General features: G+C 38.6%; 1 protein-coding gene across 3 annotated transcripts in view; it reads left to right on the plus strand.

Annotated features, from left to right (window-relative positions):
• The window catches only part of SLC38A6 (solute carrier family 38 member 6), a 79718-nt gene that overhangs the window by 52744 nt on the left and 826 nt on the right, over window positions 1–26148 (plus strand). Inside the window, exons 9-17 of one of the 3 annotated variants that reach the window (XM_019800086.2) lie at window positions 824–889; window positions 1129–1182; window positions 2821–2900; window positions 3364–3464; window positions 9215–9339; window positions 10553–10697; window positions 10806–10900; window positions 11084–11276; window positions 17197–17362. In XM_019800086.2, coding sequence (XP_019655645.1) covers window positions 824–889; window positions 1129–1182; window positions 2821–2900; window positions 3364–3464; window positions 9215–9339; window positions 10553–10697; window positions 10806–10900; window positions 11084–11164 — 747 coding nt within the window. In that variant the 3' untranslated portion in view covers window positions 11165–11276; window positions 17197–17362. Of the gene's footprint in view, window positions 1–823; window positions 890–1128; window positions 1183–2820; window positions 2901–3363; window positions 3465–9214; window positions 9340–10552; window positions 10698–10805; window positions 10901–11083; window positions 11277–17196; window positions 17363–26148 lie in introns of those variants that run through there. The other 2 variants (XM_002913032.4, XM_034641962.1) reach the window with 2 other exon arrangements.

A 26148-nucleotide genomic window follows, 5' to 3' on the forward strand; every position in this document is an offset into this window, starting at 1 on the left:
GACAAATGCTTCCTTTATTCTTCCTTGCCGCTGTGTATGCTGGGTTCCAGCCTGGAGCAAATATTTACAGAGTAATTACGTGCCCCGGAACTACTGCAACAGTGGTAATGTCCACACGACCACAACTGTAGGTCTAGGAGAAGGATGGCCACAATCCAGCATAAAATCCCGAGATATTTTCATTGATTATTTCAGGGAAATAACATCCCTCTGGATTTCTTTTTTTTTTTTTTTTCTTTTTACCAGCTGGAGCTCGCTAGCTATGTGCTCTTTTCTTAGCTCGCTTTATCTGCACTTACTAAAAGTAATGCAAGTCTGAAAAAAGCCAGCAGGAAAGTACTTCTACAGAAGAAATCCCTGAATTCCTGGTTTGCATAAGTTCCCTACTTTTTTTCTGCCTGGCCGTTTCCCAAACTGCTATTAATATTTCTCTATCTGCTACTGAAGCCAGGTCCACAAATAGCTGTAGTCTTATACCATTGTCACTAAAAACATCATGTTCCCATTTTGAGTTGTACTTTTTTTTAATGCCGTGATGCTTTGGGGTTTTCAAAAGTTGATGTGAGAATACTGTCCATCTTTAATGGGGGAGAACCCCACTAAACAGATATACAGCATCCCCTCTCCTCCCACGATAGGTAACCGTGATAAAGGATGACCTATTCTAACTGGAAAAAGGTAATACGAGCAAAGAATCGTCTATTAGCTATTATTTGGTATGGTATTAGTTTAATTGAAATAATGCTGACCTGTTTGAAATCTTTTTCTTTTCATGAATTTTATAAGAAATAATCTTGAGTGTGGATTCTACTTATTCTTACAGGTAGTAATTAAAAAATGGTCCATTCCTTGTCCTCTGCCATTAAATTATGTAGAGCAATACTTCCAGGTAATAGTTTATATTTTGTTCCTTCCTTTTTATTTTAAGCTAAAAAGAAAAAAAAATCAGACTAATAATGATTTTTTCCCTAATTAATGAAAAAGTAATGGCTATATTGCAATTTGGAACTTTGTTTTGAAATATTTTTATTTGAAAGCCTACTAATAATAAATACATCATTTTTGTTGATGTATTCTGACTTTTAATGACTGTTGGTTTCTCTTTTTCCCCTCAATCCTCTTAAACAGATTTCAAATGCTACAGATGATTGTAAACCAAAGCTCTTTCATTTCTCCAAAGAGGTGTGTAAGTTATTAACAGATACTTTTGGTTGATTTTTCACATTTCAAGTTTTAAGAGATTTGTGTAACAGGGTCTCTTAGGTCTTTGTACCTGCATCTAATTAATTTTCATGAAAGTGCTAAGTATAGGGTTGCCTACCAGAAGAATAATATTATTTAACACAGGGTGGCCCATTATGAAACAGCCACCTTTTTTTTTCTTTTTTTTTTTTTTTCTTTTTTGGCATGCCTTTAAATGGAGCCTGTTTTAAATGAGCCACTGCCTAAAAGAACAGATTTACCAAATGTCTGGTCTGGCCAATAAGGTCCTCTGTGGATACAGACTTCCTGTTGCCCTCTGGACTTATAAAGCTAAATAGCCAATTATATCAAAAACTCCTCCCCTGTGAGTAGAACCTTGGTCTGTAGCTTAACAGCCTCATCATAGGACCAGCAGCTGAGTGCTGCCAATATATCTTCTGGCTGACATTCCAAAGTTGAAATTTATGATGTTTGGAGTGGAGACTAGAAGACCAAGTCTCCTTGCCATCTCTGAGAACCAGGATACTGGAAATGTCTGTAAGAGCCCCTGAGTATTAGCAAAGGAGACAGGAACTGTGATATGGATGATGTCTACTTTACCATTCTAGAAGAACCCAAAGTCTTCCCTGTTGCCACAAGTTTCTTCATCTACATTTTTTTGATTCTGTTGAACTCGGAGTCGCAGATACGAGAATCCCCTCCACTCTTGTACAACTCTGTCAGTGTAGCATGCTAGTGTGCTGAGTTCTCTGTGCAGAGTTTTCCTTTTTTATCCCCAGTTTTTCGATGAGAAATGTCTCTCTGGCTCCACGAGGGAGATTACCACATCCTTTACATGGTAAGGGCTATCTGCCTTAAAGGTCTAAGTAGAGTAATTGACAAGCCAGGAAATTAAGCAATATATGAAAGAGAATTTGTGAATTAAACTCTCATTCCCCTAATCCAGCCTCAGGAAATGCTACAGCTTTCTTTCATTGCTCCCTTCAGATATTTGAGGAGGCATTAGATCCCAAGATAGGTCTTCAGACATCTGGAATTTTTGTTGAAGAACCTAAAGTTGTTAGTTAGAAGGAAATCTTTTTATAGTAGAAAAGAGAAAGTGAATCATCACCATGCATTTTATAAAGACAGTATTTTCACTTAAATGATAACTTTTGTTTGCTTTATAACTTCCTCTGGCTCTTAAGTATTCTAATAAAAAAAAACACTTATGTTTGTGTATTCCAATGGATCTTTAAGAATTTGTCAGTCTAGAATATATCATATTCATTCCCATTGAAACAGGTCCTAGTTAAAGATGCTAAGTTGTGATTAGTATTTTCAGTATTCCCTTAGATTTAGTTGGTGGTACTTCCAACATGGCATAGAAGCCAGCCAAGAAATATTCTGGCTAGCACAGGCAGTCCAACTATTAAGCAACACATTTGTTGGTGACCATACTTGTGTCTCTCTTTAAAAACAAAACAAGACCCTCTTATTTATAAAGAGATGATTTGTGAAAGAGGAAACAAATTTAACCAAATTGATTTTTTTTAAGACCTGAGTTTATTGTCAAATGAAGTAGTGGTTTCAACAGAAGAGCATTTAATAATTTCATCTTTTTAAATTCTTTTCCAGAGTGTTTATGCCATACCTACCATGGCTTTTTCATTTCTCTGCCATACCTCAATATTGCCAATATACTGTGAACTTCAAAGGTACCATAGAATCCTGAAATATTTTAAATGCATTAAGTATTTCTTTTTACTTAGACTTTCAGATTGAATGACATTCTCCCTTATGAATCCTTCTTTCCCATCACTGGATTCTAAGTGTTAGTTTATTTAAATTTTAAAGATTTTATTTTAAGTAAGCTCTATACCCAGCATGGGGCTTGAACTCACAACCCCAAAACATGCTCTACCGACCGAGCCAGCCAGGTACCCCTAAGTGTTAGTTTAAAACAAAACAACTGAGAGTTAGTTCTGTTCACCTGGAGAGTGTTTCCTGGGAGCATAATCTTTGTGCAGTAATTTCAAATCAGAAGTTCTGATATATAGTTATTAATAAAGTAGGCCTTGAACAGTTAAGGAATCCTCTTGATAACTAGCTTGGGAGATATTTGTTTCTTTAGATATAATTCAGATCATAGTTTCTACTTTTGCCATTTTTGTCTTTTAGCCCTTCCAAGAAAAGAATGCAAAATGCAACCCATACAGCAATTGCTTTAAGTTTTCTCATTTATTTTATATCTGCACTCTTCGGGTACCTCACTTTTTATGGTAAGTATATTATTTAATTACCAATGACAAAATTATTCTATAGTTGATCTCACACCTGAATATACACTCTGTTTCTGCCTTTCATTAATAAGTTAATATGTTTAGGCTGCTAGAAGTCAGTGCAGTACTGTAGTAACTTTACGGACCTTAAAAAATTGATTTTCTTTCTTTTAAAAATGTGGATCAAGTTCAAGATTAATAACTTCATAAGAAAATTTTCTTAAACACCTAAGTAAAACTTAGGGACATTTCTGTCTTTCCACAAGAAAAAAATGTGCAATAATGATTTTTTTTTTAATTGAGAATTCAGTATATTATATTAGACTCTAGTTCAGTTTGGGAGGTTGGGAGAATCAGTCATCTTAATTGCAAAAGAACAAGTTAAGAAAGGAAAGGGTTTACGCTGGGTTATAGTTGTACGCTTAGATATCAGAGATCTTTGCCTTCAGTCTTAATTCACATAGTTTGGCAATGTGCGTTCTATGATGCACCATGACCTTTCCCCATAAATTTCGTAAAGGATTCTTTTAAATTCTTACAATAATAGTAAATTTTTATTTATTTTTGAAAAATTGCCTGCTTGGTATGAAAATGTTTTTTCTGTTCTGTAAAGAACCTCAAGAAAGCATAAAACTTAAAAGTCTAGAACAAGGGGCGCCTGGGTGGCACAGCGGTTAAGCGTCTGCCTTCGGCTCAGGGCATGATCCCGGCTTTCTGGGATAGAGCCCCACATCAGGCTCCTCCGCTATGAGCCTGCTTCTTCCTCTCCCACTCCCCCTGCTTGTGTTCCCTCTCTCGCTGGCTGTCTCTATCTCTGTCAAATAAAAAAAATAAAAAAAATAAATTAAAAAAAAAGTCTAGAACAAGAAAAAAATTATAGGCTCTTTAATTTGCAAACATACTTAATTTGCAAACAATGCCATTATAACAAATTGCGCTCAATTTGTCAATTCTTGATTATATTTTCCAGCTTCTGAGTGCTTTTATAACAACTCTGCAAGTAAATGGCTGTTATTACTCTGGTGATATTTAGCCGTTATGACTGATTTATTGCATGGTTGTTAGCCTTGTGCGCATGCTGCAGGTTTAGGCAGCCATGATCACTTCTAACGGCACTTTGCTTCTCTCCCAGAGTTTTTCCAAGTCTGACAAGTTTTTGGACAATGTTTACTTGCACAGCTACCTTTACTAAACCAGCTACCTTTCCTAATCCCAGTGGAAAGAGTATGGATTTTGAAATCCAACAACTGTGGTACAGATAACTACTCTGCTCTAACTAGCTGTGTGACCTTGAACAGGATATTCCCCTTGCAATCTCTTCGTCTCCTCATCTGTGACAGGGATAATTGTGTAGAGTTGTATTGAGGAGGAAATGAGTTACGTGTAAAATGCCTGTTCTAGTATCTGGCACATTACAGTCTTCCGCAAAGGAGAGCTACTGCTGGTGGTTACTATTATTATTATAATTAGTATTGTGGTTATTTTATGATTTCAGGTGTTCAGTTTTTCAGCCCTTTACTTCTCCCTATCTTTAATGGAATTTAAATTAAATATGGTAACTCTGCTCTGAGTATGATCTTGGAGTTTTCAGTGTATGAGAAAATTATAATTGCCGTATTGTCCTTTTCTTATTATCTCTGTGCTATTTTAACAGTAATAAAGGCCACTCATTAATCTAAATCTGCTCTTGCATTTTTATACTGATATAGGATAAGAGTAGTGTAGTAGAGCTCTGTGTATGCCGGCAGGAAAAGCGTTATTTCCAACATGAGTACAGTACCCTGCTGGATACACTACAAAGAAAATTAAGGCAAATGGTTAAGCTTTTGTGATCTTTGCTGATGAAACAGGATTCTTTTTTTTTTTTTTAAGATTTTATTTATTTATTCGACAGAGATAGAGGCAGCCAGCGAGAGAGGGAACACAAGCAGGGGGAGTGGGGGAGGAAGAAGGAGGCTCATAGCAGAGGAGCCTGATGTGGGGCTCGATCCCAGAACGCCGGGATCATGCCCTGAGCTGAAGGCAGACGCTTAACCACTGTGCCACCCAGGCGCCCCTGAAACAGGATTCTTGAACTATATAAGTTATAGTTTTGGTTGTTTGGTTTGTAAATTTTTGCACAGACTTGAGCTCAGTATGACTTTTCTTTTTTTTTTTTTTTTTTTTTTTTNCCAGGTGCCCCCAGTATGACTTTTCTTGATTAGTAAGATACTGTAGCAGGTTCTCCATTGGGATTCAGCAAAAACTTACTATAACAGAATAGCTGTGTATTTGTCTAAAGTAAAATTGTCACCTGGCACAAATACTCTTCTATTTAGAGATCTTCGACATTGAGAAAAAATCCAAAAAATAGACCTCCCCCTCCTCCTCCATATGGGTAAATAGCTTCTCTGAAAGAAGCCACAGATGGCCTGCCAATCTCCAGGATTGCTGAGGAATAGTTACATAAATTACTGTGAGATGCTGTACTAAATTGTAAGAAAGCTTAGATTGAAAGGGAAGTGGAGGAAGGACTGATACTAATACATTTATTGAGCTAACATCTACTGTGTAAATGCCTGGTGTTTTATATACATTACTTACTAATCCTTACAACTCTACAAGGTGTAAGTTCACATAGGGTGAGCAGTTCGGCCAACCAGATACCTGCAGCTATCAAGTAACGAGCTGGGATCTGAATCCAGTCTGACTTTTCTCTAAAGTCAATGCTTTTGTTATCGTGTTGCCTCCTCAGGAATTATGCTGTAGAACCAAGATTTCCTTCATCCCAAGTTTTTTTTAGTGAGCTTTTGGAAAAACCTGGCTCACTTAAGCTCCAGGCATATCTATATATCTTTATCTACCGACCTACCTACCTGCGTACCTACCTACCCGCCTGTATACCTGTCTATCTGTTATGTGAACACGGAGGCTAAACATTTTCATTATGTAAATGAAGTATTTCCTCCACAGGGATTGTCCTTGTTATCAGGTAAAGCTATTAATGTGGTCTCTGACTTAATCCATCGCAAATTCTTCGGAGTATCCGCATTTTCTGTAACGGAGAAGTACACATGTAAGAAAAATCTCATCATAGGTAGGTGATAGATAGATTTAAAAAAATGATACAAAAGTAATTCTTTCTCCAAAGACAAAAGAAGATTCCGATACTGAGTTTGCTGTTTACATTAGCTTTTGGGGGTTGTTAATTATAATTAAGGAGTATCTTTTATGGTATATGTCTATCGAGATAATAGTAGCTCTCAGTCTTATGGGAAAAAATTGCTGATTGAGTGATTATCAAGAGGGCTAGTCATAAGTTAAGGCCTTCACCTCATTTTGTAAATGAGCATCTGAAGGCCAAAGAAGTGAAGTGACCTGTCACACATTTAGTGGCGTGTCTCCTGAACACTAATCCCATGATCTTTCTGATACTCTGTGGTAATCTCTATAAACTTCATATGGTTTGACAGTGTGTGTTACACAGGACAGCCTCCTGACGTAATAACACATAACTTGCAGAGATCACCGTCAGATCCTTACTGAGATTTATAGAGATTTGTCTGAATTCAGAGAAGTGTGTTATACTCTATTCCTTACATATGTTAAGGCTCAGCTAAGAACACGGAATTGACTGTCCCAAATGAAGTGTTTTCATCCTGGGAAAGTAGAAAGTGGATATGTAACAATATTTTGAATTTATAATAAATTTAGTTCTTCAGGCTTCTGGAGCTGCCTGAGATCCCTGTATCCAGTGATCTCAAAGCTTAGTTAATATCTAAATTTTGTCAGATTACAGGGACCTATAAATATGTACCTGGATTAATAATACTGGCTCTTTACAGATGTTAAAGCATTATAAGGTGAGGGAGAAAAAGCGTTCCTCTGGAGAGCCAGGCCAATGCCCAAATGTTACATCATAACCAGACCATTTTAAAAGTCTACAAAATTGTTAGGCAGTAAGTGTTAATAGCTCATTTTCATGATTCAGAAAGTGGAAATAAAATAGTTTGCCATATTTTTTTCAAAGGTCACAGGTATCTCAGATTTGGAAATAAGAACCCAGCTTTCCTGGCTCTTGTTTATTTCTTACTCAGTCCACTAGTCTCACATCATGTAAAGTAGTTCTTTGATACTTTAGACTATTAGTTTCTCTCCCATTTCCATTATCACTGGTCTAGTTCAGTTTCTCATTACCTCTCAGTGATTATGACAGTAACCTTCCAACTGTTTTTTTTCTGCTTGCTTTTTCTTCCTGCTTAGTTCAGATCCTAATACACTAATCTTTATAAGTCATTGCATCACTGTGGCCCACTTCATAGGGTTTGCCTATAAGAGCTCTGCTCCTGGGTCTTAAATGCATTTTCTGGCCATATCACCCACTACTGTCTGTGCTCTATGGCACGTCCTGTTCCAGCCACTGTAGTACCACTGGGTACTCATTTTCTCAGATGCATATTCTCTTTGCTACTCTAGGGCTTCTGCCTGTGCTGTTCTTGCTCTGAGAGAAAAATCCCCCCCATACACATTAACTCATTTAATGCTCTCAGTAATCCACAGGTCAACATATTATTGTCCCTAGTTTGCAGATGTAAGAACTAAGAGACTCAGAGAAGTTAAGGTGCTAATAAGTAGAAGAATTTAAACATTCGTCTGTAGTTCCAGAATTCAGGGCCCTCTGCCTTCCTGCTATTCACTAGATCATGATGCCTCTCCCCAGGCCTCCCTGGACTTCCTCCTTGCCCATCCCAGAGTCACAGTTACCTTTCCCTATTCAGAATCACCATAGTTCTTTGTTTAGAGCAACTACTGCCACTGTGTATCTGTGTTTGCCCACTTTCTAGTATATGGGTGTTCATCTTATTGCTCCTTTATATTTTAAGATCCTTGAAAACAGAGGTATGTTTTTTATTTCCTCCAAAGCATCTTTTCCAATACATATTACTCTCAAACTGAAAAGGCACCATTCCATTTTAAGTACAAACTGATCTTTCCTGCAAGAGGTGATGGAGTGTTCTTGAGAGCGCTCACTCTTCATGCCCCTCGTCTGACTGGGGGTGCAGAAGACATTGTGAAACTGGAAGAACAGTACGGAGCAGAGCATGGTCGTGGGTCCACATTCTGTCTCTGACTACCACACTGGCTTGCCGAGTAAGCCGATTCCCTACAACTACATTTTCTTAGGAAAGAGGAATCTACAGATGAAGTGTTGGTGAAGCAGACAACATGCACAGAAGTGTAAGATTCTAGAAAACATTGCAGTATTGAGGGAAAGGTATTGGCTTTGGCGCCAAAAAAATTGGGGTGTGTAGCTCTGCGAGCTCTTCCCCTTTGTGTGGTGTGATCTTGGGCAAGTCAGTTAATATTCCTTAGCCTACCTACCTGCCTTAATTGTTATCGGAAGGAAACACATGATACACTTGCAGTAATACATGTGAAAGCACCTTACAAAACCAACATAAATGTTCGAAACCGTCAGATTATGGAAAAGTTCTAAAAAGTTATTTATATATATAAATTTATTGTCATAATTTTAGAGATTCTACCTGTGCTGGTTTCTAGTTTAACTAAAAGAAAAGATTGTAATTTTCGAGAAGATATTTAACTAATGTCTCTGTGTTTCATAGGATAGGAGAAAGACCAGAGATGGATCTGGTACTGGGAATCCAAAATTTGTTAAGATCTATTTGTGCAAGAAAAATAATTTTGCTGTTATTGAAAGCCTGGTAGTTTATAATGTGGTCCTTATTATTATTTTTTTAAATTTACAGACAAAGTGGCGTCAGAATTGCTGGAAGGTTATAGCACATACTTGCCCCATGATGTTGTTGTCATGACTGTGAAGTTATGCATACTGTTTGCTGTGCTTTTGACAGTCCCTCTAATCCACTTCCCTGTAAGTATTCTTAAAGGGCTTGTTGCTTAATGTAGCAGCTCCCTAATATGGCAACACTAATTCTTTGCAGACTAGAGTGTTTGAATCACATCTAGTCTTGTATATCTTATTCACTTGTCAAGTAATTGATCAAAGCCCTCATACTTGCATATGGCCCCATGAAAGCACAGAAATAACAGTGAACCACTAAGCTAATTTGTGCTTTTTGAGATTTAGTTTAGATTTACGCTCTCCCACAGCATTGTTTCCAATTTAGAGACTATGGTTCTTCTAAAGTTTCGGGTTTTTCCCCCTCTTTAATTCTGTATTCTGTTTTCCAAAGAATGTGCATGAAGAGGCAAAAGTCAAGTCAGCAAAAAAAATAAGCCAAAAGTCAGGTCAGCAAAAAAAATAAGCTCCTTCTGGTTTATTGTAGATTTGTTTTCACATAGACATTCTAATTTAATCTTAGTCAAAATATTTTATTTGCTGTAGAATTATAATTAAGGGGCAGAACAGATCTTCATTTTGCATGTAGTTGCCATATGTAAGAATTTCTGAGAAAATGGAAACAGAGGCTTTAGGTATGAATGGTTCTGCATGAATGTCTTGAACCCCTAAACAGTGAGCTTCCTAAGAAGTAGGCCTTCAAGATCTTTGGCCCACCCCCTGTGTGGACGGCTCTGCCAGGCATGCCTCGGCGGGAGTGGGGGTGGGGGGTGGTGTGTGAATATTGGTGTGACGCGAGACTGCCTGCTGCCCGCCTTGGCAGTGGGAAGTGTCATGAACTAGTTTTTATATTTACATGCTATGAAACAGGTAATGTAAAATAAAATAGTAAATGGTGTTTCTTTCCCATAGCATGATTTCTTTTTCTACTTTAACCTTTTGTTCTTCTATGTATGAATTTAATGAAAATGATTCTCTGAGATTTCATCACACAGTGTTATTGTTGGTCATTTTGAAAATTAAGCCACCTAGAGAAATTGAATATGAACACTTCTTCAAGAATTAAAACAAAATAATTTTTTATGAAGCTCACACAGAAAGGTGTATCTTAGTTTATGAGTCATAAACACTTTATGATAATAGTTTATGCTGTGTTTTTAAAATCTAAATGGTATAGGGGACAAGAATATCATGGTTACTGTACTGTACCTATGTTTCCCTAAGCAAGGATTTTGGCTTTGACACTTTTTCTTTGCTTAAATCTGTTTCTTTTTCTGTTATACAGGCAAGGAAAGCTTTAATGATGATGTTTTTCTCCAACTTTCCATTCTCATGGACTCGCCATTCTTTGATCACTCTAGCACTCAATATTATCATTGTTTTACTTGCATTATATGTCCCTGACATTAAGAATGTATTTGGTATAGTTGGTAAGTTTTCTCTTTCAAAAAATCCCATGAAACAAAATGGATAAAATTGTCATCCAGCCTCACATCTAATCTGGCAATATCCTCTTTTTTTTTTTCTTTCGTTCAAAGGTTCCAGTACATCAACATGTTTGATTTTTGTATTCCCAGGATTATTTTATCTTAAACTTAGCAGAGAGGATTTTCTCTCATGGAAAAAGCTTGGGGTAGGTTAGCTTTTGTTTATTATTTCTTTCAAGAATTCTATTTTAAGAAATAAATTGTCGTTTTATAATTGACTCTTTTATCTACATTAAGAAAGTTAATGTATTTTGAACTATAACATACTTTATTGGAGAAGGTGGAGATTTAAAATACTCTAATTGTTCTTTATCTTTTTATTTCCACAGGCTTTTGTTTTGCTCATCTTTGGAATTTTGGTTGGGAATTTTAGTTTAGCACTAATCATTTTTAATTGGATTAATAAATGAAAGAAATATTTTCCTCCTTCTTATGAAGAATAATTTACCTCTGTGTGCAAAAAAGGAATAATTCTGGAAGGGATAATTCTGGATTTACCTTGGGTAAATCCTTTTTATACAGGTAAACATTTTTGTAAACATGATTAACAGAAAAGCAGAACAAAATAGAAATAGGTAGGGGAAAGTGGGTTTATAACAGTTTTAATTAAAATAAGAAATTCAAAATGTTCTTCGATATATTAGGTCAATCTTTGTGGGTTTTTTTTAATTAATAAATTTTATTTTTTAGGGTAGATTTAATGTTTACAGAAATATTGAGCAGAACGTACAGAGTTCTTCTGTTTCCCCTCACCGCGAGCACACCCATAGTTTCCCATATTGTTGACATCTTGTGTCAGTGTGGTACATTTGTTACACTCGATGAAGCAGTATTGATACAGTATTATTAACTAACGTACATAGTTTCCCTTAGAGTTCACTATTGATGCAAGCATTGGCAACCACAGATCTCTTGACTGACTTCATAAAAACTATGAGGCTTTCCCTGTGAGCCTTTGCTAGATTGTCATATAGTTGGAATTATATATTATCTAACCTTTCAGGCTGGCTTCTTTCACTTCACAAAATGCAGTTAAGTTTCCTCCGTGTATTTTCATACAGCTCATTTCCTTTTATCATTGAATAATACTCCGCTGTAGGGATGTGCCAGTTTGTTTTCTCATTCACCTGTTGAAGGACCTCTTGGTTGCTTTCAAAGTTATGAATAAAGCTGCCATCAACATTCACGTGCAGGTTTTTGTGTGACTCTAAGTTTCAGCTTATTTGGGTTAATACCAAAGAGCACAGTTGCTGCATCATATGGTAAGAATATGTTTAGTCTTCTAAGCAACTGCCAAACCGCCTTGCAAACTGGCTGTAACACGTTACATTCCTGACAGCGATGAATGAGAATTCCTGTTCTTCCGTATCCTCGCCCGCATTTGGTGTTGTCAGTGTTTTGGATTTTTGCCATTCTAATGGGTGTATAGTTGTATCTCGTTGTTTCAATTTGCATTTCCCTAATGACATATGATGTTGAGCATCTTTTCATATGCTTATTTGCCATCTGTATATTTTCTTTGGTGAGGTTCAGATCTTTCTTCCATTTTCTAATTGGATTGTTTTCTCCTTGTTGAGTTGTATTTTAGATACCAGTCCTCTATCAGATAATGTGTTTTGCAAAGACTCTCTCCCAGTCTGTGGCTTGCCTTTCCATTCTCTCAAAAGTGTTTGTGGCAAAGCAGAAGTTTTTAATGTTACTAAATATACTGGGTCAATTTTTCATTTGTTTGTTTTTTAAGAAATCGGTGTATTGAGCTTAACACAAAATTGAATGTTAGCTGTGGGTTAATGTTGTCAACATTAATCACTAATAACCAAACTGTGGGATTATTTCATTTGGTATTTTGCCCTGCCTCCAAATCTTCTCTAAGGAACTTTTGTGATTTTCCTGTTGTTCATTATGAGATAGAGCTGTGATGACTGGCTGTGGATTTGGAAGTTCTCTGAGCTTTCTCATTTGTCACTAAAACACGTGAATTTCTACTTGGCAAACAGAGGCAAATAGTGATGATTTATATCATATTTTGTGTGGGGGTTGTAAATCATGGTTTCCCCTTGATGTGGCTTATTTCTGGTTGGAAACCAGAAGCTAGATCTCTCCTCCCCATGAGTGTTCTATGTAAAGGGCACCTTGTTAGCAGCCTACCAAAGCCAGGGTGTATCAGTAAAAATGTAATTCTACCCCTGTGCACATGTAAAGTAGGGAATTGCATGCAAAGTACAATTTGCATATACGGAAATATACACTTTTGCAGGTGCCCCCTTGCTTCCCACTTAGGAAATGGGCTGAAAAATTGACAACAGAGCTTATCTATTGAGTTAAGATATTTCTTTGGCAACTGGGGATCAGCGTAGTATAATGGAAAAAGTCCAAGTTTGGGGGGTAGAAAGACTTAGGTTCAAATCTCAGTGAGTTTAGGCAAAGTACTTAACCTCTCTAAGCCTCCACTTTCACATACGTATTAAATGGAGTTAAAACCAATTATACAGGGTTGTGTTGAGAGGATTAAATGACCTTGTATAAATTAGGTGCAGACCAAAACAGGCTCTTTTAATAGATCAGATATTTATCCACTTTTCCCCATCCCTTCATTTGGACCGGTAAAATAAATTTGCTTTCAATCAGGGGCGTGGAATTTCTTCATCTTGCATCTTGCACAGCTAATATGTTTAGAATCTTTCTGTACCCTTCATTCACAGGGGAACTGGCCCCACGCGCACTCTTTGTAGTGTTTTCCCACAGTTCTGCCCCTGCTGTACTCTTCTACTAATATCTTCCTGAAACTGGGCACTTAGGCTGGTCCCAGGGGCACAGCCAGGCATGGCTTTCCATGGGGCTTCAGGTCAGCCAGAGCCCATCAATCTGATAAGCTAATTCTTTTTTTTTTTTAAAGATTTTATTTATTTATGTGACAGAGAGACAGCCAGCAAGAGAGGGAACACAAGCAGGGGGAGTGGGAGAGGAAGAAGCAGGCTCCCAGTGGAGGAGCCCGATGTGGGACTCGATCCCGAAAGGCCGGGATCACACCCTGAGCCAAAGGCAGACGCTTAACGACTGCGCTACCCAGGTGCCCCTGATAAGCTAATTCTTGTCCTTTTTTTCTGTTTATGAAATTATAGATCCAAATACAAATAGGTGTTCAGCTGCTTACATAAATCTATTTCCAGTGATACCAAAATAACCCTAAATCTGCAACAGATGCAAGGATGCCCCCTGGGGCAAATGTTAAGTGTGATGACAGCTGGGCATCAGTTAATACATTTGTCACCTGCTCATGGGATAGGATCATGAGAGGTTTGGCAATTAGTTGATATCAAGTGAAAATATTTGTGGAAGAGTTTTTTGTTTTTTTTTTAAAATTATTATTTCACTTGAATATTCTGCCTTATCTATCTAATGGCCTGTTTGGAGTCATAGCTTCCCCAGGAGTTTGGAGGAAGCTAATAAAATGGCAGGTAAGAGCAGTGTCCCCTTCACCAGGATTACCAAAAAACCTTGTTCAAGTACTCCGCTGAATTTTTCCTGGGAAATATAGGTCCTTGCATTATGGGCTTAATGTTCATAATTTATTAGGTAAGAACTATTTAAAATAAAACTAAGTAAAGCACAAAATATATACTTTTCTAACACTTGGAGACTTGTTTGCTAAATTAAAAGACGAAGTGCTGAGAATATAAATTACTTTCATATGTTGAGGGTGAATGTTTAAATTGTACCTTTTTTTAACAGAATGTTTACTCATGAGCTTAGCATTTAAATGGTTAAAACAAGCCTTTGAAGTTAACACTCCATTAAGATGAATGGGGGTAATTCACACCTCTGCTGGTGCTGTATTATTTCAGTCTGGCTGCGGAGAAAACAAGACAGGAATAGGTTGATTTACTGTGTGAAGGGCTCTTTAAACACCCAAGGTCTGGAAATCTTTGTGTGTTTTTTTTTTTCCCTTTCCATCTAGAAGCAGAATCTGAAATTCAGCACAATCTAGGTAGACAGCTGCAGTCTAGAAATTACCATAGATTCTCTACTGTGGCAATTCCTAACTGGTATTTGATGGGTAGCAACTTACCAGATCAGCCCAACCTCTCTGGCTTTGTTTGCTCCTCTGTTTCTTCTCCATGACACCTTCTAAATATAAGTTTAGTACCTGCTAAATGCACCAATGGAAAAGCAGAAGCATACCATCCATTTTCAGGTAAACTTTACACATGCCTTTAAATGGGTTATGATCTAATCATTGGCCTTCATGTGCTTCTAGAAACCTTTTTTACCTTTGCAAAATCTCACGTTCTATATTTGCCCACATAGAAAGCATCCACCTTTAAGAACTTTTTTCTCCCCCCCCCCATTTGGGGAGTGGTCTCTGAAGTGAACAGAGATCAGTTGGGGAAAGATTCATTTCTTTCTCCATGTGACCTTTGCATTGGTACTATTTTGTATTTGAAATGTGTATTCTCCCCATTCGTGGAAGTGCTATAGCCATCTGACTCTGAAACGATTCATTTTGGAGCCTAAGGGTAAGGTTCTGTGAGCACAGATGAAATGGTGAGCATTGTATGAGATGTTACTGAATTTGAAAGATCTCTTTTTAAGGTAAACAGATTTTTCTCTTCTCCATTCGTATCCTGTGTATTTGCAGATCAGGTTACCAGATAATCTGTGGGTAGCTGGGTGTGGAGTCTCTACTGCTGACATTGCCAGTATGGTATACAGAGATGGAGAATAGATGTGAGAAACAAAAGGACTCAAAACAATTCATTTTAACCTGGTTATTTTCTTGGCATGTTAACCGTACTCTGTGGCTGTGTTAGAATTAGCCCTATTGAAAAAAGACTTTGTTTCCTGCCAGTAACTCTGCCTAGATTTTAGGTGTCACAATTTTTGGTCTTAGAACTTCTCAGAACCTTTTATGGTACTGAGAAATTTGTTTTCTTTTAATTTAAACAGACAATATATTCATTTTTCTACCATTATCCTCCTATAGTCTTCTCATAATGAAGAGAGAAAAGTAGGGAAACAAAATTTTGGTGAAGGATGGTAAAGATATTGTGGATGTGGTTTCCTCGTTGCAGTCCGAATTCTCTTTCTCACTCTTCCTAAACAATCTGATCTGTGTTTTTACTGTCCTCATGATCCCCTGTCTTCATTTGTGAAGCTGTCAGTCAAGGTGAGCAATTATGGGAAGCAGGAAGACTCATCTTGGCGGATGGCCAGGTGGACAGGTGGGAGTGAGAGGTTTATTCGCCTGTGGGACAAAGGAAGGGGGCGGAGAGGGAAATTGAGTTACCAGGGGAAAAAAAAGACGACTAGAAGACATGGTTATATGGAATGGTATTAGGAAAAAAGACTTGCAGAGAAATGTTGCTCACTTGTTTTGTATGTGTTTATCTTATATCGATTAGTGGACCAATGCACAACGCAAGCAGAGGGACTGGCTAATTCACTGAGCAAATATGTACTGAGCGCACAGTATGTACTCTGAGTTGCACCTCGTCCTCACAAGGGACAAGGTGCAACTCCTCGTCCTCACAGTTGTGAGGTTAAATAAGACACCTGATTTTTTGTCTGAAAAAAGCTCAAATAAAACCTGGAATTTTCTCATTGAAACTTTTCAGATGGACTCGATAAGTGAAGCCACTTAACTCAAAGGAAAGAAGTATCTGTATTTTCCTATATTTACATATATAGGTAGACTTTTTCTTTAAGATTCTGGAGTCATACTTACCTGTGTTCGAATCCCAGCTCTACCTCTTTTTGTCTAATTTTGGACAAGTCTCTTTAATTCTGAATTCTCTGAAGACTTTCATGTTTGAAGACTAAGTTTTCTCTCAACCAGGGGAAATACACCTTGTTTCTTCAAGTTAGATTACATGATATTTGGGGAAAGCTCGAGTACGCTTCAATCGAGCACTGAATTGAATATATGTGGTTTTATTTGTTCCTCAAATCACATATCTCTTCTCCCTTCTCTGCTTCAGCCCCCTACTCAGTAGTCCTATCAGAAAATAATATTCTAGAAATATTCCTGATCAGTGCAGTTTATTTTCACTACTGGTATATTCTTCCCCAGAAAAATAATTTTTGTAGTTTTATAATAGTGTCACCATACTCTGATTTTACATTGGCTTTTTCATGTTGGCAGTACACTTCATATGCTTGTAAAGTATGTGGTCAGTAAAAGCTCCAGGTCTCTCTTAAGTGAACTAGGTCTTGTACTTGATTTTAATTTTTTTAAGTATGAAGGAATCTATATTACATATATACATACACATATTCATACACACACACCTGTTATCTATCGATATATGTTAAACTCTGTCTTGTTAACTTTGGCTCGTCCTTTCAGCAGTTGAGATTTTTTTGAGTTTTGATTCCAGTGCATCATTATTCCCTGCTTTTTGACATCCTTCATGATCCTGCCATTTCTTTATCCCATTCACAGATAAAGATGTTCAGTGAGACAAGACGAACTAGAGCCCTGCAGCCCACCACTAGAGACTTTTCTTCCATGTTGTTATTAATCTCTCTTTTGGGTAAAGTTATCGTCCTGTAGTGTCATCTAACCTGCATTTCTTCAGTCCTTCTGGAAGTGTCTCCCAAGTCAGTAGGTACAACCTGGATTCTCACCTATTTCCCACATTTCTAGTTGTCCTGGGGTATTTCTGCTTGGATACCACACCGTTACCTAAACTCACCATGTTCTAATCTGTCCTTCCAGCTACTTTTCTTGCTTCCGTTCCTGCCACCTGCAGTCCGTTTTCACACTGTGGCCAAAGTAGTTGCTAAAAAATGTAAAGCAGATCATGTCATTACTCTGCATAATTTCCTCCCAGGGCCTCCCATCTCACTGACAATGAAAACTGTGTCATGGCCTACAAGACTCTGCTTGGTCTATGCTGACTTACTTCTCTGACCTGGCCTCGTATCTGGCTCTCACTCTCCTGCAGCCAGCCAGCCGTTCCGTGCCTCGAACACACCAAGCTTGTTCCCACCCGCTTACCGTTCTTCCTAGTTAGAACATTCTCTTCAAAGACCTTTGCAAGCCTGACTTCTCCTCATTCAAGCAGCAGCTCAAGTGTCACTGGCCCAGAGAGGTCATCCCTGGCCCCTTTACATGAACGAGCAGCCCCCGGTGCGCAGCAGTGCTTTGTCGCCGCCCTGTTGCTGGGCCCCTCCTGGGGGGTCTCGCCCGCTGTCTGTGCCCGCCGGGCTGCAAGTTTGTTAAGAACTGGGACTTGTCTGTCCTGTTCATCACTAAATCCTGAGAGTTTAGAGTGGCCGCTGGTACTTGGGAGTGACTTGATAAATATTTGTTGAATGAATGCATAAATCTAACGGACTCTCCGTCTTCTCTCTCTTTACCTCCAGTCCGTCACCACATCGGTTCTTCCTTGGAAATGTCTCCTAGATTTGCTTTTATCCTGTCCCCCACCTCCTGCCAGTACCTGAACCTTAGCCTTCATCCCTTTGTGCCTGGATTATTACAGTTCTTCTCAAGCCGTGCTGCTCTTTAGAACCACTTGGGGAGCTTTCGAAAATGACGGTGTTCAGGCTCTACCTCAGACCAATTAAATGAGAATCTCTGGCGGCTGAGACTCAGGCATCGATACAGATTTGTAACGCTCCCCCGATGATTGTCATGGGCACCCACTGGTTTGCTACATCAGCCTTCTAACAGTTGTCTGTCTTGTAGTGTCCCTTGATCTCCTTGGAATCCTGCTTTCATACTATGACTTCCCTGTGCAAGAGCCTGCGGTGGCTCCCTACTGCCCACCATATTAGTCCCACCATCCCCTGCATCATCTACTAAACTGTTTCGTTCTTTTCTCTCTTACCTACATCCTATGGTACACTGAAACCGTCTCACTGTCTGGCACTTGATTTGCCTTTCGTTACCTTGCTTCTCCATGTTTACTTCCTCTCTCCTACTCTCCTTCCCTCCCCACTCTGACTACCTACACACCCATCCTGTCCTGTCCTTACTCCTCTCCTCTGCCTGCCTAAACACTTCCCTTCCTCAGGGCCCGGCTCAAATTCCACCTTGTAAATACTTCATTCTCCATTCCAGCTTATCTCTTATTATCTAGATAATTCTTTTGGTATGTGTCCTTAGTACCTTATATTTATTATTTTTTATAAATTACTTTGTGTTAGATTTTTTGATTGGTAATATTTAAATTTAATTGGTACAAATTCAAATGTTATAAAATTTCCCTCCTTCATTATCTGCCCCAAGCATCCAGTTTTCCTCTTTTGAAGCAACCACTCTCACAGCTTTCTGTGTCTTTGCAAAATATACTCTAAGCCTAGGTAAGTATATATTTATATAGAACACACAACACACATACACACACAGATGTTGGCATACTACATGCAGTCCTCTGCATCTTGACTTCTTTTTACTTAGTGATAGAGATATTTAAAGATATGTATACATATATATATAATTTCAATTGTAAAAAAGAGCAGGAACTCTGTCCTCTTAGTAAACCTTTAAGTGTACAGTAATATAGTAGTATTGTTAATTATATGTACATTGTTATACATACAGTAGATCTGTAGAGCTTTTTTTTTTTTTTAAGATTTTATTTATTCATTCAACAGAGAGACAGACAGCCAGCGAGAGAGGGAACACAAGCAAGGGGAGTGGGAGAGGAAGAAGCAGGCTCCTAGCGGAGGAGCCTGATGTGGGGCTCGCTCCCAGAACGCCAGGATCACGCCCTGAGCCGAAGGCAGATGCTTAACGACTGAGCCACCCAGGCGCCCCTGTAGAGCTTTTTTATCTTGCATGACTAAAACTGTATGTCCACTGAACAAAAACCCTCATTTTCCCCTTCTCCCAGCCCTGGCAATCATCATTTTACTTTCTGCTTATAGGAGTTTGACTGCTTTAGTGGAATCATGCAGTATTTGGCCTTTTGTGACTGTTTCACTTAGCATAATGTCTGCAAGTTTCATCCATGTTGCAGCATATGGCAGGATTCCCTTTTTTAAGGCTACATAATACTCCATTGTATGTACATACCACATTTTCTTTATCCATTAATTTGTGGACATTTAGATTGTTTCCGCCTCTTGGCTATTGTGGATAATGCTGTAATAGACATGATGGTACGAGTACGTCATTCAGTTCTTTTGGATAAAAACACAGAAGTGATATTGTTGGATCATATGGTAAATTCTGTTTAATTTTTTAAGGAACCTCCATACAGTTTTCCACAGTGGCTGCGCCATTTTACATTCCCACCAGCAGTGCATGGGGGTCCCAATTTCTCCACATTCTCACTAGCATTTGTTGTTTTCTGATTTTTTTTTGTTAATAATAACTATCCAAACAGATGTGAGATGATATCTCATTATGGTTTTGATTTGCATTTTCTTAACAGTGACATTGAGCATTTTTTCATATGCCCAGTGGCCATTTGTATGCCTTTGGAGAAATGTCTATTCAAGTCCTTTGGCCATTTTTAAATAGAGTTATTTGGGGTTTTTTTGTCATTAAGTTGTTGGAGTTCTTATATATTTTGGATATTAACTCCTTATCAGATAAAAGATATGGTTTGCAATATTTTCTCCCATTTGTAGGTTGACATTTTACTCTCTTGATTGTTTCCTTTCTTGCACAGAAGCTTGATGTAGTCCCACTTGTCTATGTTTGCTTTCACATTTTGTTTTGGAGTTATTGTGTATCAATACATATCAGGCTGCCTACGGACACCTGCGTGGCTCAATCAGTTTCACATTGGACTTGATCTCAGCTCAAGTCTTGCTTGATCTCACGGTTGTGAGTTCCAGCCCCATGTTGGGCTCTGTGCTGGACGTGGAGCCTACTTTAAAAAAAAACAAAAAAAAACTGCTTAACTCTGCTTAACAGCTGCATAGTATTTCGTTCCTACCCTTTTTTAACTGGAATTCTGAGTCAAAGGGTATGCACATTTCTAATTTGTATAGATATTACTAAATTGCCCTCCATTAAAGGTTTTACTGACTTACATTTTCACCAACAATGTAATAATTACTCTTTAAATTTTGCGGTGTTATTTAGCTTTTCACATTTAAGTACCTTCTGTGCCTGACTCAGTTGTCATTAACCCCAGTTTTCCATTCCAAACAGAAACCATGTCCTGCACATATTAGCTTGTACACAACACCTAATACCATAAGTTTACTCAATTGGTGCTCAGTAAATATTTGCTAAGTCTTACTTCATTGTGTGTTTAGGGAGTTTTCTTATGGCTTTAATGAACGCCATGTGAAAGTTGTGTCCTTTACATGTGTGCTGTTCCCAGGAGAGGAGGTGACATGTGTCTGATATCCTGAGGAGAGCTGCCGTCGTTGCTTTCGCTCTTTCGGGATTCCGTATTATCCTTGCTCAGGTCACCCAGTCCTTGGATCTGTTCCCAGGTTTGTTCAGTTTGAATGGTCAGTGTAAGGACTGCAGCTGAGACCAGACATGTGTCCAGCACCCTTCATAGCCTAAAAGTTCATATCCTAAAAATGTGGATAACACATTTTTATACCATTTAGTATGAATTATCTAAATAAAAAGCTTTTCTCCGTGAGTTTTTCCCAACTTTTTACTATGAACGATTTCAGATATACATCTGAGTTGGAATAATACGTCCATATACCCATCACTGAAATTTAACATTTGTTCGGCGTCGTTTTGCCACCCACATATATATTTATATATGTAGCAAAACAATATATTTGCTACATATATTTATATATGTAGCAAAACAATGCCGAACAAATCTTAAATTTATATGTAATGTATAAAAAATACATGAATGTATATATATTTGCTGAATGATTTGCAAGTAAGTTGTTGATACTACATTGAATAGTAAATAAAGCCGAAGATTAGTTTTGTAAATACCACCTTCTGTGAACAAATCTATTTTAAATGTTTCACAGCCATTTCCCCCCCCCCCCACAAATTATATCTCTTTCTCCAAACGGATAAGCAGCTGTTTGACGGCATCTTTTTCCTCAAATACCAAAAGAGAGGAACAGAGTTCAAGGGAGGGGAAGCAGCTGGCATTCTCAGTCTCTCTCGGGGGCGCCCGGCTCAGTCGGTGGAGGCGTGAGTCCTGATCTCAGGGTTGTAGGTTTAAGCCCCATGTTGGGTGTAAAGATTGCTTAAAAACATATAATCTTAAAAAAATTTTTTTTTCTCTTAGTACTAGGAAGTATTTTTCATGTTCTTGTTTAGGAAACTGTCTTGGTGAGTCATTGGGGATGCAGCCTCCACGGTGTCCCAGTAGTTTACTAAGTGCCGATGAACTGTAAAATGGTTAGTTTTATGTTAGGTGAATTTCACCTCAATTTTTTAAAAAAAGGTGAGACCTTATGAGAATGAGTTGGCAGGAGAGGAGGAAGTTGAAGAAATATCTACAGCACTCTTTGTAAAAGAGAACATGGATTTAGGGGTTGAGAAACCGAGGGAAAAAGGCTACGGGTGCTAAGCCAGCGGTGGGAATCTGGAGCCTGTGAGCAAAAGGGGCTGAAGGGCATTTTACGAACAGAAACGTCTAATATTCAGCTTTAATTTGCCTGCCTCTGTCTCCTGAAACCAATAAAAGCAATACACAAGAATGCCTTGTGTGAGCCGGATTGTGTGTGTAAAGCCCTTCCCTGGAGCCACATGGGACAGAGCAAGAATAATAGCATCTGTGCTAGCCAGGTGATCAGAACCCTCAGAAAAGTGACTTCAGAGCCAGCGGTGACTGGAAAAGATGGAAGCCACTGCTTCTTCCCAGAGTGCTGGGGACGTCAGAAGGGCTGGGAGGCCATCCCCCACCCCCGTGAAGATGTGATTGAACCAGCTAGGCGTGGCTCTCAAAGCGAGGCCCCTTCAGGTGCCATTGGAGTGCCCCAGTGTCATTTCATTGACTTAGCATCACTTGTGATTAGTCTTCAGTTGTCCTTGTGGGGAAATGCCTCTCTTAAAGACAAAAGACCAAACTTGAAAGAAGTACATCTTGAGGGCTGGGGCAGCTCTGTGCTTCTAACACTTCCCCTCAGTCCTCTCCCTGGGTTCTCTAGAACCAAATGTGGTAGTTCAGAGACTGGTCTCCCAGTGTCTTCTATCAACCTAAGGCGTTTTGTGTTTGAGATCAGAACCCCTTGACCCCACACCTAGTTGGATGATAAAAGTAGGAATCAAAAGGAGTGGGGTCCCTAGGGAAGGGCACCCCCATGAGGAAAGAGTGAAGACCATTTTTGTAGTTCCCTGGTTCTCTTACTCAGTTCTCTGTTTATATCGGAGGGAGTTTGATATTTTAAATGAATGGGAGGTCATCAGTCTCATAAAATAATATACCAATCATGAGCAGGTCCATGTGTGGATGGACCAGGCACAAGGCCAAAGTGCATGATCACGTGTCATCTGAAGTAGGTACAGTTATATTCCCCCATTTAATAGATTAGAAATTAAAGTTTAGAGAAGTTAGGAAGTTAAATAACTTGCCCAAGGTCACACATCCAAAATGTAAACAAGTTTTTGTGTGCATAACTATCCTGCTAATGGTTAGATATATCCAGCTGTTGGAGTTTTTCCAATAAAAATGTTCTGCTTAATAGTAGATACGCAGTCAACACCAACTGTATAGAAAGCTGCTTTATTCACTGAAATGTTGCACCTGAGTCTAAGTCTGTTCTGTCACACCAGCCAGACAGCATTAGGCCTACTCTTTGTCCTCTGAGTCATGGTCTATTGCCACAGCATTATTGTTTTTTGTTAAGTATTTCAGAGGAAATTCTCTGCAAAGGAAAGGTATGTGGGCTTTTGGTAGAGCGGGAATGTTTTCCGATGTTTGTCAATCACTTTGCAAAAACTTAGACACCTTAAAAACAGTGTTAGAAATCCAATTCTGTGTTCTGTGACTCTCTACAAATAAAATTTTTAAAAATCCAAATATAGCTCAGACCATCAGCGATCTGATTCAATGTTTTCCAGACTTTGGATTTCTTTGGGATCCTTAGACCTAAGATTGCCAACTTTTTATTTTGCAAATTGATGGAGGGCATTAGGAAAAAACTTGCCACCTATCATCACTATCCTTTAATATAAAAAAGGAAGATCATAGTATAGCATAAGAATGTAATACAATCCTTTAAATTCAATAGGCCTATATTTATTAAAAACTTGCCATATATCCCCCCCCTTTTTTTTAGTTGGCTTTCTCCCCAGTAATTGCTGATCCTAAGCTTTGAAAAGGAAAAATATCTAAATAATTTGTGGTTTACAAATTTACAAACTTTGGCCAACATTTCAGCATTTAGGAAAAATAGCATTTCTACTATAAAGCTTCATAGGTTTATATGTTACAGCGAGAGTCAATCAGTAATGATTATACCATGATAATATTTACATTTCACAGGGAAGCAAAATACTTGGATACTCCCCATGTCTTTGTCTAAAGATTTGTCATTCATTTGCATTCAAATAAATTCTTTGCTTTCACTCATCCAGAATAGTTCTCAACTTATTAGCTAACCAGACTAAATAAATAGAGTTGCATTCATGCATTTTAATGTCAAAGTAAAAATGGTTTTCCCAGATTTTTTTCTCAATCAAATCCCCCAAAAGTTGTCTAATCACTCCCAGACTCAGTTACTTAAACATTTCACAATGTTGTCACTTCACTAGTAAAACAAAAAGAAACTTGCTTTCAGTAAGTCAGAGAACCATACTCTAGCAACTTAAAACTTTATTCTGACGAGAGAAAATTCTTAATCTCCATTTCCAACCTCATTTGTGAGTGGATGATTTTGTCACATAGGTACATGGCATCATTCAGTACACATAGTAATTATCCTTTAGTTGGTAAATCACTCCTGGAGCTCACAACCCAATAGAGGCAAACTGTATACAACAACTAGGATTGTAATATCCAGGAGGACAGGGTTTGGCCATAGTGCACATGCCATGTGCGCACTACACATCACTGTACACTTGTTGAAGGAATGACACAGCTTGTTGAGTAATAGGATCATTAAAAGCTCCGCTGGACAAGTTCATGGGGATGGAGGCTCATGGCCTTCTAGGTGAATGAGAAAGATTTTGCGGAGGAAGTAACAGCTGAGCAAAACTGCAGGACAACCAAAGTAGAGATGATATGGGAAGAATACATTTCCACTTGGAAAGAAAATAAATGCATAAAAAAGTAAAAGGTGTCTTTCAGAAATGACAAAAATTTTGTCAGGAGTAAAGATGTAATGAGCAGTCTGAGAAATAAAGCTGAAGGGTAGGATCCTAGTTGTAGAGAATTCTGGAAGAGAGGCTGAATTTGGACTTTTTTTTTTTTTTTTTAGAGCAAGAGCACACACCCATGTGAGCAGCAGGGGAGGGGATGGGGGAGGAGGAGAGAGAAGATCTTAAGCAGGCTCCATGCACAGCACAGAGTCAGATATGGGGCTTGATCTCACGATCCCCAGAGCCAAAATCAAGAGTTGGACGCTTAACCAACTGAGCCACCCAGGCACCCCTGAGTTTGGACTTTAAAATCAAACAAAAGGTAGAGTCTTGGTTGAGGGCTTTTGAATAAGACATGTTCCAAAAGTGATCTTAATTTCCTCTCTGCATTGACGATCCCCATCATTATCTTCCAAAAGCTCTATGAAAAAAAACACTTTCAGCCTTCAAGGGCCGGTCATCTAAAACCCTACACTTAATTTGTTCCAAGTCTCAGCTCGAGGGAGCACCAGGAACTTTTTCTGGAGTTGTGGGAAACTCCTCATGCCCTCAGATCCTATGAAGACACCTGGCATCTTAAGGCACTCTCCATGGGTTCTGCCTCCACACTTTTGCACAAGCCATTCATGCTGTGTTCTCTTTCAAAAAAGTTCCTCCTCTTCCTCAAAACCTAACTCTATACTTGCCTCTTCTGGAAGGACTTATAAGACTATGACATCATGAAACTATTTGCTCCATTATTCAGGAAACCCATCCTTAACATATTGGTGCTGCATTTACTTTCTTTACATTATGAAGTATACAAATTCTTGTATATTTACATCTAACCACACTGTAATAGGCTTTAAGAAAGGTACTATCTCTAGCAGCCCCTTTATATCCTCTGTCCGGGACCTGCCTCCCATCCCCTCCCCCCAACTTCACAGTACAGTGCAGCGCACTTGGTGAGTGTTGGCGGTTTAAAACCTTGCCCTCAACAACACAGGATTTCTTTGGGGCTGAAGACCTATAGGGTCTGTGGAGTGTGGGTTTTCACCTCTTTTTGGCTCCAGCTTCTTTTCACCAGCATGTTTAGAGTTTCTAGAACAGTCCCCACCAAGACAGCAATTATTTCATAAGCCGCCTTTCTATCCTCAGTGTCTCCAGTTTCTATGGGCCTCCAATTTCTAGTGATGATAGGAATGCAAGCTAGTA

Source organism: Ailuropoda melanoleuca, chromosome 14, assembly GCF_002007445.2.
Source record: "Ailuropoda melanoleuca isolate Jingjing chromosome 14, ASM200744v2, whole genome shotgun sequence".
Lineage (NCBI taxonomy): Eukaryota > Metazoa > Chordata > Mammalia > Carnivora > Ursidae > Ailuropoda > Ailuropoda melanoleuca.